Raw genomic sequence first — 14845 nt, 5'->3', positions numbered from 1 at the left:
AAACCTAGAAAGCACAGAAAAGCACAAAGAAAAAAAAATCACCTTCAATCCCATCACCCAGAAATTAGTATGTCCATTTTCTGTATGCCCTTCTATCTTTTTTGATAAATATATACATCAATATAAAATCTTTAATAGTATCATTCTGTGTGTGTTATTTGCTAAGCTACTTTTACACTTAAAGTAAGTCATATTTTCCCTACCAGCAGACAGACTTCTAAAACACGCTACCTAATAGTTGCAGTGGAACCTGAGACTTGCTGGGCATTTTGGTTATTTCTTTGTGGGTTTTGTTCCTTTGTTTTGTTTTGGCCATAACAAATAATGTTGTAAAGAACATTTCTGAACATACACCTTAGTATCCAATTATTTTTTTCTAAAAGGAAAAATTCTAGAAGCAAAACTGCTGGGCCAAAGGAAATGCACTTTTAATGATTTTTGTCAGAATATACTGCCAAATTTTCCTACCAGGAAAGGTGCAAGGGTAACTTTTCTCTGGGCTCTCACAATACTAGGTACCACTAAACGGTGTCATCCTTAAATGTGACATTTTCCTTTGCATCTGTGAGTAACCTGAGCAACACTGTGGTTAAGAGCGTGCACTCTGGTGTCAGGCCGACCTGGGTTTAAACACTGGACAATTTACTCAGCCACGCTAAGCTCGGTTTTCTCATCTGTAAAATGAGGATTATGGGACCTTCCCCATACACTGATGATATGGATTAAATATGGCATACTCGTAAGAAGAACTTAATAAATATTAGATATGGTTATTAATGAGGTCATGACAAACTGCTAAGGGCTCCTCAAATCCATTCTCTCCTAAAGTACGCATGACCCAGCCTTCCTTGCAGCCACCTTTGGCCAGATGACTAAGTCTGGAGGCAATGGATACATTATTAGAAAATACTTCTGATGAGGAAGGAGAATACCTTCTCCAAACCATGATTTACCTACTATCAGCAGCCACTTGATAAGGTGTTGTCTTCCAAACTTCCCCTTGCACTGTTTTCCCATCAGCCAGTCTTACTGTGATCATATTACTTGTATTCCCCTTTTTTTCATAAATGGCAGATAACAGTTGATGCTCTTTCTTCAACATTTCAAAAAATTTCAGTCTTTCCTTTATGAAATTTGGTTGATTTTTCACCTGAAAATCATTAGAATCCACTGCGGTTAACATACGCAGCCCATCTTTTTCTAACTGCTCAGCTCTAAAGAAGTCCCACCCCCTTCTCAGAATGTCACCGGTCATTGCCAGTTCCAGCCTCTATCACTTTACCCTCACTTCCAGAAGACTCCTCTCCACTTGTCTCCTTCTGAGCTCTCATGGTCCAGCTCAGAGCCCACCTCCTCTAACTCCTACACCCAATGGCATCTCCCTTTTAACACACGTACACAGTCGCACAAGTCAGCACTTACTTACAAGTTACGATCTTACTTTATTCGCTATTGTTCCTTCTGCTTTTGTCTCAATCCCTGACCCAGACGGATTCCTTTGAAGCCATGTATTTCTCCTTTGCTCCACCAAATGTTGATGCTTGATAAATACTCTTTGGTTGTTTTAATGACTTATATTTTTTTAAAAAAGCATAGTAGCCAGTTTACTTAACACAAAGAAAGAGCTCTACTATCATGCAGGCTAAGGGGCACTTTATAGCTGAGTGGCTAGCTCGTCTTTAAGTTAAGACATCTTGTAGCTAAGGATTGTAAAGTTTTAAATATACTACTGTGCCCCAAGTGGTAATGTAATTAGTAATTATGTTTTAATTTTAAAACCCTGGGTAATTAACTATATAAGAACATTTTAATTACAGGTAGTATTTTATGTTATTTCCATAGCAACGACTTACGTCACTGTCAGGCTCCCTTTCCTCCGTCTTCTTTTTAACATCCTTTTCTTGGTTTTGACTAGAAGAAGGCTGAGAAGTAAAGGTATATTATAAATAACTCACACCAATGACAAGAAAGAGCAGCACATCTGAAACCTGAGGAAGGAGGGACAGGCCAGCGGGCAGCAAGAGTCTCATACTGAGAGGCTCAAAGCTGGGCCTCTGATCACTGCTCACAACCCACAATGGACACATTGTTTTTTGACGTCTGGTCCCTCCTGCCTGTGCATTTTCATACGTTCTTCCTAAGAACATTTAATAGCTTTTAATGTATAGTATATTTAAAATATAAATACATTTACTATATTTTAAAGCTTTTCTCCCCAACCTTTAAACAAATAATGTTGTTGGGAAATGGTTGTGTAGCTGCCACCAGAGACGTTAAATGCATTATTTCATGAAGCTGTTGCATGGTTTTCCTTGGTAAAGAAGCGAGGAACACCACACAGTCTGAAAAAAGTCTTCAGAACTTATAAAATCTATTGTTACAGGAAGATAATTTGTCCTTCAATGAACTAAAAGATTAAAATACTGTGTTAATGATGTTAAATATACAGAACTCCAGCTAGACCACCAAAACAAGCCAACAAAAAGACCAACAACCGTCTATCCTAAATAGCTCAGAACCAGCCATCATTAAAGGGAATGGTTTACTATATACCGTATTTTATCATGTATCCTGTGCATGTTTTTGCCAAATTTGTGAGGGAAAAATAAGGATGCGCATTATACATGGGGAGTACTAATTCTGTATTTATAAAAATGTTTTCAATTACTCTATTTATGCTTATGAGTTAAAAGTGTAACTTCTAACTCTAGAAATCAGTAACAATATCCATATGGAAAAGAATACCCTGTAATACGATAATCGGTTTTGTTGAACTTAACAACGAATGGGTAATGACAAAGAGTTCTTGGCCTTCTATGATGTGTAAATATCGTAAATTTGTTACTGGTACGTAACATTTCTTGCACCTCTTACCTGTTCTTGTGTTTTATAATTATTTGTTATATAAAATTTCTTGTACCATAATGTTAAAAAAAACTGAAATTCCTTAATAATACAAAAAACAAGTACCTAAATGTAAACAAATACAAATTTGAATTAAAAAATTAAAACGAAAGATTTTTTTCCCCTGGAAAGTTTGGGCCAAAAACCTGGGTGCGCATTATACACGGCAAACTACGCAGCTGTTCGTCTTCCTGTCCAAGCAAAGAATAGTGAGCTTTCAACACTCCAGGAGGAAAATGCTTTTCTGCTACTGAAGAAAATGCGTGGAAGTCAATTTACTGGAAGAGCTGAGCAACTGCACCGTGAGGTCAATCTGGCGATTTCTGGAAAAGTAATGGTCCCAAGATGTCCAGGCTATTCATTGGTTCCCCGCAGGCCAGAGCAGGAGGAACAGGACAGGCACACCCAGCAGGGCATTGGGCGGGGCGGAGGGGCGGGGCGTGGCGGGCAGAGGGCGGGGCGTGGGCGGGCAGAGGGGCGGGGCAGGGCAGAGGGGGCGGGGCACAGCCTGCACCTGCACCTGTCCTTCCAGAGAAAACCGCTATATGTACAGGTCCCAGCCGACGGCCCCGCCCGGGCCCTAGGAAGCGCCTAACCGCGTTCCCCGCAGGGAGTCCCGCCTCTCCGTTACCTGCGCGCCGGCAGCCGCGCTCTCGGCCTCCTCCTGCGCTGCCGCCAGCCGCGCCGCGTTTTCCATCTTCATCTGGTGGCTCAGCTCTTCGGCGAGGCACAGCCGCAAGCGGTACAGGCGGTAGCGCAGGTCGCGGTTCTCGGCCCGGAGCTGCGCCACCTCCCGCGTGAGGCACGGCCCTTCGGCCTGGCACCGGTCGGGTGCGTTTAGCTGTTCGTCCCTCAGGCGCTGGACCTCCGCCCACAACCAGCGGATGTCCTCCTCTTGCCGCTCCAGGCGCGAAGCCACGGCCTCGGCCGCCAGGGCCTCGGCCGCCATGGCGCCGGCCCCTCTCAACGACCAGCAGGGCACTGAGTGGTAGGTAGTGGCAGCGGTGACAGCTGAGGGGAGAGCGAGACAGCGGCTGGACGCATTGCAGGGGGCGGGGCGATGGGGAGAGGCGGGGCTGTGGTCACGTGCACTGCAGGGGGCGGGGCGACGGGGAGAGGCGGGGCTGCGGCTACCTACACTGCAGGGGCGGAGCTATAGGAACAGTAGAGAGGCGGGGCGGCGGGGACAGGTGGGGCGGGGCCCGGGCCTTGTACCCTGCAGGGGCGGAGCCGAGACCCGGCACTTCGCGCGAGTAGGGTCCACTGGGTGAAGGCTCGCGCAGTGGCTGGGCCTGGAGAGTAGTGGTTGAGGGGCCCGAATAGGCTCAAGGTACTTTCAGTGCTATCAACGTGTCGCCATTCATCGGCTCAAACGCAAGTCCTCCAAAATCTTGGGATGGCTAACATCTCCTGTCCCAATGGGTCCTGTCTTTTAACTCTTGTGAATTCCAGCAGTCACTGTTCTTTGAATTTGCATCCGTGTTCTGAAAAGTGGCCATTGAGAATCAACCTTCGTTAGCTTTCATGCCAAGGCTGACCAAATGCAAAGGCTGCTGGGCCAGGGCACACAGAGGATCTCTACAAAAATTTAAATGTGACCAGAAGTTGCCCGCTCCTCGAGGATGGGGCAAGTGCCACATGCATCTTTGTATCCTCATAACCAGAAGCACACAAATGGATTTTTATTTGTGTTCCTGTAGAAGGAACACAAATGGATTTTTATTAACTTTCTTAGGGGTTAGAATGTGGCAAACACTGTTCTAAGCTCCTTCCAAATATTAACACTAAAACTTATAACAGGAGATAATATTATACCCATTTATTATAGAGGGAGAAATGGAGCACAGGGAGGCTAAGTGGCTTGACTGAGGTCACACAGCCACCACATGACAGAGCTGAGATTCAAACTCAGACAATCTTATGCCCGTGTGTATGTATTTAACATTATGTGCCTTCCAACTTTGGAAAATTTGAACTGAATATGTCACATGATGAGATACAGGTAATAAATGCCATCAGAGTTCCAAAATGGGAGAGCTTAGTTGGGACTGATGCAGTAGGAAAAGCACTAACTGCTCTGGAAAATGAAGGTTGACAGATGTTAGAAGGGTGGAGAGGTGAGTGACTGCTACTCTGGGAGCAGAAGCAGCATGCCAGAAGAAGCTAGGGGGAAGGGCAAGCGATTTGAATTAAGCTCATTGGAATCACAAACAGCTCCCAAGGGGAAGTTCCGTGAAGTATGGCACTGAAACCAGTATATCTTTCTCATTTCCTTCCCTGGTAAGCTTCTGGAAGGGAATGAGAAGCAACAAAGTTATACCGACACTGGCTCTGCGTTCTCAGTCACTTCTCAAACCTCTGCCATCTGGTTTCTGATCCTGCCATTATGCCATAACCTATGTGTTGTCAAATGCTGTGGCCCTGCTTGGTGCCCCACAAGTTTCCTCAGGCTTCTCTGTCATTTGTCTGTCTTGTGCCCCCACCCCCAGGCCCCAGGCAGCCACTGGTCTGCTTTCTGTCACTATGGGTTAGTGTGCATTTTCTGTAAATCATACAGTCTTACTCCTTTTGTTTGGCTTCTTGCACTTAGCATAATAATTTTTTGAGAGTTATACACCCATGTTGTTGGGCATATCTGTTGTTCATTCCTTTTTTGTTCCTGAATAGTATTTCATGGTATGGATATACCACCATTTGTTTATCCACTTATCTGTTGTTGGACATTTGGGTTGTTTGCAGGTTTGGGCTAGGATCTAACTGACAGTGAGCTCATTGGGTCCCCAAACTCACACTGTGATTATTTCCCCAGTTTCCGAAAGTAGTTTCTATAGACATCCTTAGCAACTGACAGAATCCCGGAGTGGTTCCCTGACTCTTGGACTTAAGGCTATTCTACCCTGTTTTCCCCAAAATAAGACACAGCCAGACAGTCAGCTTTAATGTGTCTTTTGGAGCAAAAATTAATATAAGACCCGGTCTTATATAAGACCGGGTCTTAGATTATAGTAAAATAAGATTGGGTCTTATACTAATTTTTGCTCCAAAAGACACGTTAGAGCTGGTTGTCCAGCTAGGTCTTATTTTCGAGGAAACATGGGAGTAGGAAAGACCAAGTGGAAGCCACTAGAACTTTTTCAACCTCGAAAGTAGTAAACTAAAAGCAATATCACGTTCCTGCAGAAATTACTGCCACCCTCGAGGACATGAAAGAAGCAGTGTCTGATTGTCACCATGCTTCCGTTTGTCTCATGTCTTTGGCCTGTGAGAGGACAAGTAGGTGTTGAAGAGTTACAGTGCGTTGTCATTTGTCGTAAATGCCATTAGATGGTGCCTCTAGTTCCAGCTCGTCTTCCAGCTATGCCCTCATTGGTGGAATTCCAGAATCAACGTAATCCTCACACCTGATGTGCAGCTATGGATCTGGGGAATACGTTTTTCTCTGTACCTATGAAAGGCCACCCAAAGCAGTTGCATTCAGTGGATAAGACTAGGAATATACTCATAGGCTTGTGTCAGGACTGAAGCAACTCTCTAGCTTTATGGCACAGACTGGTCCACAGGGGCCTTGAGTGCTGCCGCATTTCAGAGGACATTGTGCTGGCCTCCTGTCCTTGAGAATATCCTGCTGAGTCTACCTGGTGAGCAGGAAACAGCAAATATGATAGTCACCTTGGTGAGACATATGAAAGCTCTGAGGAGGCAAATAAAACCCCAAACTAAACATTTCAGGGGCCCACCATTCCATGAAATTTCTAGGGTTCCAGTAGTTTTGGACATCTAGAGATGGTAAAGGAAAAGTTGCTGAATCTTGCCCTTTTTTCACAGAGGTATAATGCCAAACGGGCCTCTTTGGACTTTGGAGACAACGTCTACCTCGCTGGAGTATGTTGCTCTGATCTAATTACTATGTAACTCCGAAGAGTGCAGGTTTTGAGTAGGCCTGAACAGAAGAAGGTTCTAGCAGATCACACTGCCGTGAAGCTACTTGGGTATGTGGACCTCAGGATTCAACAGATTTGACAGTGTTTGAAGTGTCCGTTGGAGATATGGGTGTGTATGTATACGTTGACAGCCCTTCTAGGTGAATCCCGGCATCATAGTCCTTTAGGGAGGAAAGTATGACATTCTCTGCTTCTGAGAGGTTTGGTAGTAGACCATAACAGAGGTCATGGGTCACCAAATTACCAGGCTACCTACATTGTCCATCATGAACCAAATGTCTGAACCGCCCAGTCTTCAGTTTGGGCTTGCACAGTAGTGTGTGTCAGCATAGATACGTATGATGAGATCAGGCTCAAAGACGTTCTAAAGACACTAGTCAGTCATGTAAGCAAGTCACCTATATGACCACAGCTTCTAAGGGCTCATGGGAAATTCTGTGACCAGTTGACTGAGGAAGAAAAGATTTGAGCCTGGCTGACAGGCTCTGCAGCCTTGTGGCATAGAAGCCTCTTCAATGGATTCTAGAGACATTTAATTGCTCCCTTGCTTTCTGGTATGATAAAATATTTCAAACTCATTTTTTTCTAGAATTTCCTATGTAATATTTTCTGACTGAAAGTAACAGAAACCGTAGAGAGCAAATCCGCGGATAAGGGGGGAATGACTGTGTGTAACTTAATGTCCAAATAGTTCAGAAAAAAAATGGAAAGAAAGAGAGAGCAAATGAGAAAACAAAGGGTAAGATGTTAGGAGCTACTGAAACCACTTGTCACATTATGTCACTGCCCTGGGTAAAGCCTTCTGGAGCTTTCTACTGCAAATGGAGGAAAATCCAAGTTTCTTACCAGGACCTAGCAGGGCAGCGAGGTTGAGCTCCTCATGGCCTCTCCGACATTATCCGATGATCTCACACCCTCCACACATGCTCATGGAGCCCTCCCTTTCTCAACTCCGGCCCATTCGTTTCTGCCTCTGGGAATTTTACACATTCTGAGCCTCTGCTTGGTAATCCCTTCCGTCCGCTCTTAATATCTGACTTCTTTTCATCCCGGCAGTTTTAGTTTAGGTGACACCTCCCCACTCTATCTCACATAGACCGACTACCACTTTCTCTCAGCATCTCTTTCAGCTGTATGGTAATTATTTTATTTATTTGTCTACCTGACATGGTCTATCCCTACCTGCACCTGTCCTCCAGGGGGCGGTCGTGTGTCTTCCTCCCCGTTATTCTTTATCACCCACCAGCCCAAAGTGGGCATCCAAATAAAGAAAATCTTAGAGTAAAAATGACCTGCAACAAAAATGTGGAGACAGTAAAACAGATCCGTGGGTACCAGGAGTGGGGTAGGGAGGAACGAACAGGTGGAGCACAGGGCATGTTCAGGGCAGTGAAACGACTCTGTGTGACACTATAATGGTAGACGCAGGTCATCACACAGCTATCCAGACCCATAGGACATACAACACCAAGAGGGAAGGCTAAGATGTCAGCTATTCATGCTAAAGGCGTGTCGATGCAGGCTCATCAGTTATAATAAACGTGATGTTCTGGTGGGGGAATTTGTTAGTGGGGAGGGCTGTGAGTGTGGGGGGGGCAGGGAGGGGAATGGACTCTGTACAGTAAGTCCTCACGTAACATCGTGGATCAATTCTGGGACTTCAAGCGAAACGATGTGTAACGAAACCAATTTCCCCCCAGGCTCATGGATGTAAAGAAGAGTTACGTTCCTACCACGTCTCCTAAACGTTGTAACAAAAAGACATTGAATAAAATGACATTATTGGAGGACCTGCCATACTTCTGTTCAACTCTGCTGAGAACCTAAAAACTGCTCTAAAATATAAAGCCTCTTTTAAAGAGAAGGAAAGAAAAAGAGAAAGAGGTGGCCTGAGAGACTGCAAACTACCACGAGATGGCACCATTTCCCTGAGAACTTTCAATGTGGGACCTGATTACCGCAATCACTGATGCTGAAGGAAGTAGTGGGGATTCTGTGATTGTCCCGCAGTTCTCCATGAGGCTCAGAGTGCCTCACGATCTTGTCACAGCCCAGCCCCAGGTTCGCACTGTCAGCGGGTGTCCTACAATGTGAGTTTCGTTGTTAATTCAGGGATGGTGAGGCCAGCAGATCCGAAACCACTGCCAGGGGGCCGTGCCACGCCAGGGAGGGCCACACTGGGAAGCACTGAGGGTGGTCAGGAGGCAGAGGCAGTGGGAAGAAGCTGGCTAGTCTGAATTTCACAGGCTCCGGGAGGGAATATGGGGCTGTCCCTGTGTGTCTGGCGTGTGGCCCTGAGGTGGTAAGGGCAGGTGGTGAGGGCAGGTGGATGGTGGTCTGAACTGTGAGACCCTGACAAAGGGGCTGGTTGGGGTGTGGGCTCTGGATGGATTGGCTTGCAGATGGAAGTCACGCTTGCAGGTGAGTCCTTTGCTATCTTACGGAATTGGCTGGCCCTGGGAGAGGCAGTCTCTCCAGGCTCAGCAAGGCCTCAAGATATCAAAACATTAAACACGTGGTTAATACAATGGATTATTACAATTGCAATGGAGTAATACAATGGTGGCGTAAAGTTACTTTCTCAAGGTCACATATGAGGTCAGAGGCAAGGCAGTAAAAGCCTTTTCTTGTGGTCACCACCACCAGATCAAGGAAATGGGGTTTTGGTTTCTGAAAAATAGATCTTCTATGCAGATGGCATAGAAAAATAATTGTTTCTATAAACTGAGCTGGCAAGAATATTGCAATAACTACGGATCTTTTCATTAATTTCCTAAATGGAAAAAAGTAAGAAGCATTTGGGCTTCTTTAAATCATTCCTCTCTATGGCACACGATCTTGGGTGACTCTAGGCGAGAAGACACACATGACGTAGGTGGCAGAAGGACCCGGTGCTGTAACTCACTCCCTTGGGCAGATGGAGGGGAGTAGGACAGAGAGCGCCTGGGGGAGAGGACTGGTCACCTGCAGACCCCGCCAGAGCATGCCCCGAGGTGACTCCAGGGTCTGGGAGGTTCGGGGCAGGTGGCACGTGGCATGTGAAGGCTGGCTTGGAGCAGTCGTATTATATCTGCATGATTACCAATGAGGCATCGCTTGTGGCAGAAACCCCCTGAGCCTGCGATAGTCCTTTCTTTTCATCTGTCTTCATTTAGGTGGACACCAGGGTCACATCAGAGGAGAGGGGTCATTTACGGGACCGAATCATGTAACGAAGCGGTCACACAGAGGTGTTCAAATTCCTGAAAGAAAAGGGACAATGCCACTAAGAAATAGCACTCAGGAGACAGTTTACTAAAACTGAATCCCTGTCCTGCCATAACTGGCTTTGGCCACTTTTTTCCGCCATCTCCAGCTTTCCTGCCAAGCTGTGTCTCACCCCAGCCTTGGTGGCGAGAAGAGACGATCAGCACAGCTCCTGATGCTGTACAGCTTCCAACGCTAGGATGGCACCATTCAGTACAGACTGTGAGCACGTTACATTTATAACGTTGAAAATCATCATTTGGGGGAATGCATGGGGGCGCCTGGGACAGTGATCATTTGGGGACGAGATGAAGAATTTCAGCCGAACAGGAGGCATTCATCCTGCCTCTCTTTAAGGAGGGCACAGCTCACAGTGGCCCATGCAGGGATCAAACCGGCAACCTTGGTGTTATGAGTACCGCGCTCTAACCAGCGGAGCTAACCGGCCACCCCCTGCCTCTCTTGTTCATCTCTTGCAGGTAACTGCTGTGAGGGGTGGATTAGTGCAGAACAATCCTCTTACCACGACAGTCGGCACCTCGAGTTTAATCTGACGCCTTCCTGTCCCTGTAACAGTTCCAGAACACAGGCGAGTCTGCCTCCAGACATCCGTGTGGTGCAGACATTGCCTACGGAGGCCCAGCGCAGCGTGGCCCAGAAGGGGGTCATGTCATTGGCCCTGCGTGAGCCAAGATGGTTGAGAGAGGGGCCAGGTCATGGTTCTATTACTGTGTCAGTGACACAAAGAGAGAAAGAGAAGAGAGGCGGGCAGCTCTCGGAAATGCCCCTGACTCACAAAGAGAAGATACGTGAGCCAGCTGCTCCCGTACCTGGCGTACGATGGGGTGTTCTCCCTGAAGGAGCATCACGGGATCATCTCTCGGGACTGCCCTCGAGGAGAGTGGAGTAATTTCTTCTGAAGCTTTGCTCCAAAGGTCCAAAGGCTTTCTGTGCTTTTTGCTCTCATCTGGAGGAATTCTGCCCTTAACTGCTCACCTGCTTTTTTCTTTATTACCAAGGTAAGAAAGCACTTTACTCTGAAAAGTAGTAAGTTTCACGATACCTGGCACCCCAGCCACCTGTGTAGTAATGAGCTGCAACACAGCATTGACTTTTACTTTAATAAAAACAGCCAAGATGTCACTCTAAAGTCTCATGATACAGAAGTAAATGTCTGTGGTGCCAAACAAAACCTCACATAACCCCCGACACAATCTGAGGGATAATTTCAGGTACCTAGTAGGAAGCTGTGCACCTTTCTTGTTTTAATAAAGTACAAGGCATAACATAAGAGGTCTGACAATTAAGTTCGCAAACTTGTTGCAACGATGTCACTAGCCTTTTTTGATACCAGAGGGATTCTTCATTATGAATTTGTACCAACTGGACAAACAGTTAACCAAGTTTACTACTCGGAAGTGCTGAAAAGGCTGCATGAAAAAGTTAGACGACCTGACATTTTCGCCAACATTTCATGGCTCTTACATCACGACAATGCACCAGCTCACACGGCACTGTCTGTGAGGGAGTTTTTAGCCAGTAAATGAATAACTGTATTGGAACACCCTCCCTACTCACCTGATCTGGCCCCCAATGACTTCTTTCTTTACCCGAAGATAAAGGAAATATTGAAAGGAAGACATTTTGATGACATTCAGGACATCAAGGGTAATACAACAACAGCTGTGATGGCCATTTGAGAAAAAGAGTTCCAAAATTGCTTTGAAGGGTGGACTAGGCGCTGGCATTGGTGCATAGTTTCCTAAGGGGAGTACTTTGAAGGTGACCATAGTGATATTCAGCCATGAGGTGTGGAGCACTTTTTCTAGGATGAGTTCGCGAACTCAATTGTCTGACCTTGTGTTAATAGGTTAAGGAAGTTAGACTAAGCTGTTACTCTATAGGTAAAGGCACAAAAATGATCATGGTTCCTCAAAATGTCAAGAGTTATGTCTGAGCCAGCAATTCCACTCCTAGGTATACACCCCAAAGAAATGAAAACGTATATGCACACAAAAAACTATAAGAACATTCCAGGCAGCATTATTCATAATAGCCAAAAAGTAGAGACAACCCAGATATCCATCAGCTGATAAATGGGTGAACAAACTGTGGTCTGGCCATACAATGGAATATTATTCTCCAATAGGAAAGAAATGAAGACTTGATTCATGCTACAAGCATGGATGAACCTTGAAAATCTTATGCTAGAAGAAAGAAGCCAGTCGCAAAATGCCACAAAATGTGGTATGAGTCCATTCATATGAAATGTCCAGAATAGGTAAATCCATAGAGACAGAAAGGAGATTAGGGGCTAGAAGTGGGGGAAATGGAAAGCGACTGTTAGTGGGACACAGTGTTTCTTTAGGGGGTGATAAAAATGTTCTGGAATTAGTATGATGGCTGAGCACATCTATGAATATGCTAAAAACCACTGAATTGTGTTATTTTAAAGGGATGACTTCTAATGTGTGTGTCATATATCAATAAAGTTTTTTGTTTTTTTTTTTTTTTTAAATTAGCACAGGAGTCTTCTCAGCTGTTTCTCTTCTCCCAGCCTTCCGAAGACAGCCCTGGATTTGCCTATCCCAATTTCCCCACCTCCTTCCTTCTACCCACAAGGGATCCTTTCCTGCTAAGAGAGGGTTTGGGTTGGTCAATATGATAAAGGAATGAAGGGTGGGAGAAGGTGAGTGGGAGAGAAAAGGAGTGTAAAGCAGGGCAAAGGAGGAAGGCTTGGGAAAGAGTGATGCCAGCCAATGTTCTGGGGCCGTTGTGGGATGGATGGCGACAGAGGCACGGAAGGGGACCCGTATTTGTGACGCTGGTGGCCTGTGGACCCGGGCACCCATTCAGATCTCTGAGAAGTGCAGGAAAAGATTTGCATTGTTTGGAAACAGTGTTTGGTTGTTGGTCTTCATTTGCCCACAACATTCTTCCAAGAAAGAATCAAAAGAGTCCCAGCTTTACACCAGTGACGTGGATTTTAGTGTTAATGGAAAAACTATCCTTGGTTTTTAGGATAGTAGTTGTGAATTATAGTCTTATTGTAAACTCTCCTATACCATAGCTGTGATAACATTCAGTAAAATAGTTCATCCATGGGCCGGCCCAGTGGCTCAGGCGGTTAGAGCTCCATGCTCCTAATTCTGAAGGCTGCCAGTTCAATTCCCACATGGGCCAGTGGGCTCTCAACCACAAGGTTCGATTCCTCGAGTCCCGCAAAGGATGGTGGGCTGTGCCCCCCGGCAACTAGAAACGGCAACTGGACCTGGAGCTGAGCTGCGCCCTCCACAACTAAGACTGAAAGGACAACAACTCGACTTGAAAAAAAGTCCTGGAAGTACACACTGTTCCCCAATAAAATCCTGTTCCCCTTCCCCAATAAAATCTTAAAAAAAAAAAAAAAGTTCATCCATTGAAAACATCTCATTGGTGAAAATGAATATTTATAAATGGCTTATGTATATGTTATTTTAGGCTGTCATGTAATATGTTCTTATACATTATTTCAGGCTGTAATATATAAATTTATCAGAGAAGTATTTGTTTATTCACTTATTAGATCAGTAGAACTTTATAGAGTACTATGGGAAATGAGACCAATACAATCCTGTATTTTCTTATTGTCAAATCCTTATTGCTATTAAATATCTCTTAGGCTTTAACAAAAACTTTGGTAATTATTTTTTTACAATGTAATTTGAAATGCTGACAAGTCAAAAATAGTTTGAACATTCTGGTAATCATTTAGTTTTTTAGGTAAGAAACAGTCACATAGTGAGTTTTGTTTGTTAATTTTGCTTGTAAAGAACCTTGGCTGAGAAGGAAGAGGGAGAAGAAAAGAGATCAGGTGGGGTTTTAGCTGCATCTTTAATATTTTAATTCTTTAAAAAATTCTGAAGGATATGTGTCAAAATGTTAACACTTGTTAAATCTAGAGTTGGAATCATGGATGTCTATTATATTGTTTTTATACTTTTCTGCATATTCGAACATGTTCCTAAGTAAAAATGAAAATAGAAATATTTGATTTTAAAAAGAAATAATATGATTGTAATGGTAGTTACACAAATCTGTACCGATTTACTAAAATTTTATAAAACTATACAACAACCACACACACAAAAAAACCCACAAAAAATGAGTGCATGTAAAAACTAGTGTAATATGAATAACGTCTGTAGTTTAATATTGCAGCGATATCCATTTCCTGCTTTGATGATTGTCCAAAGGGTATGTGACTTATCACTGGGGGAAGCTGCATGAAGGATGCGTGGAACTCTCTATACTAGGTTTACAACTTCTGTGTGAGCTTGCGACTACCTAAAAGTTAAAAGTTGTAAAAAAATAATAATACACACACACAGCAATAATAGTATTATCAAAATTTACCTAGAGCGATTATTTTAAAAAATGAAATTCTAAAATGTGCCTTTTCTTTTGCTGCCTAAATGTCCTATCGATAGGCAGAATTTAGTTTTAGGCTGACTTTTGTAAGTGATTCCCTAGGTAATATTCTGGGCTATTATTAAGCATGTTCTTTGCAGAGACTTGCTTCTTACCAGCATGGGGCGCTCCACCTGTTCTCCACGGGGCTCGTCCCATGCGGGCACCCAAGAGGGGCTGCTTTATGATAGTGTAGAATGACATCTACCTTGAGGAGGAAATCCAAGGTGGGGGTAGAATCAACTTGAATAAACACCATGGAGGCCTTGTAGTTCCCACACAACACAAAGGGCCAGCTGCCATCA

The 14845-nt window shown here is 44.5% G+C and overlaps 1 protein-coding gene and 1 non-coding gene across 4 annotated transcripts in view; one reads left to right on the top strand and one right to left on the bottom strand.

Annotated features, from left to right (window-relative positions):
* TARS3 (threonyl-tRNA synthetase 3) overlaps positions 1-3975 on the bottom strand; it is a 31661-nt gene extending 27686 nt beyond the window's left edge. For 2 of the 3 annotated variants that reach the window (XM_019726617.2, XM_019726618.2), the window contains exons 1-3: positions 3536-3966; positions 1854-1922; positions 954-1150 (exon numbers count right to left, since the gene is read on the bottom strand). In XM_019726617.2, coding sequence (XP_019582176.2) covers positions 954-1150; positions 1854-1922; positions 3536-3853 — 584 coding nt within the window. In that variant the 5' untranslated portion in view covers positions 3854-3966. Of the gene's footprint in view, positions 1-953; positions 1151-1853; positions 1923-3535 lie in introns of all 3 variants that reach the window. The other variant, XM_019726616.2, reaches the window with a different exon arrangement.
* Positions 3783-13765, top strand: LOC109444893 (uncharacterized). Its single transcript, XR_012491064.1, has 5 exons — positions 3783-3892; positions 8546-8935; positions 10201-10313; positions 10571-11110; positions 12614-13765. It is a non-coding gene; the product is annotated as an uncharacterized LOC109444893 (transcript).
* Positions 13766-14845: the final 1080 nt, after the last annotated feature.

Source organism: Rhinolophus sinicus, linkage group LG13 (assembly GCF_036562045.2).
Source record: "Rhinolophus sinicus isolate RSC01 linkage group LG13, ASM3656204v1, whole genome shotgun sequence".
Lineage (NCBI taxonomy): Eukaryota > Metazoa > Chordata > Mammalia > Chiroptera > Rhinolophidae > Rhinolophus > Rhinolophus sinicus.
The sequence above is the reverse complement of the archived record's forward strand: the minus strand, read 5'-3'. Positions and strand labels throughout refer to the sequence as shown.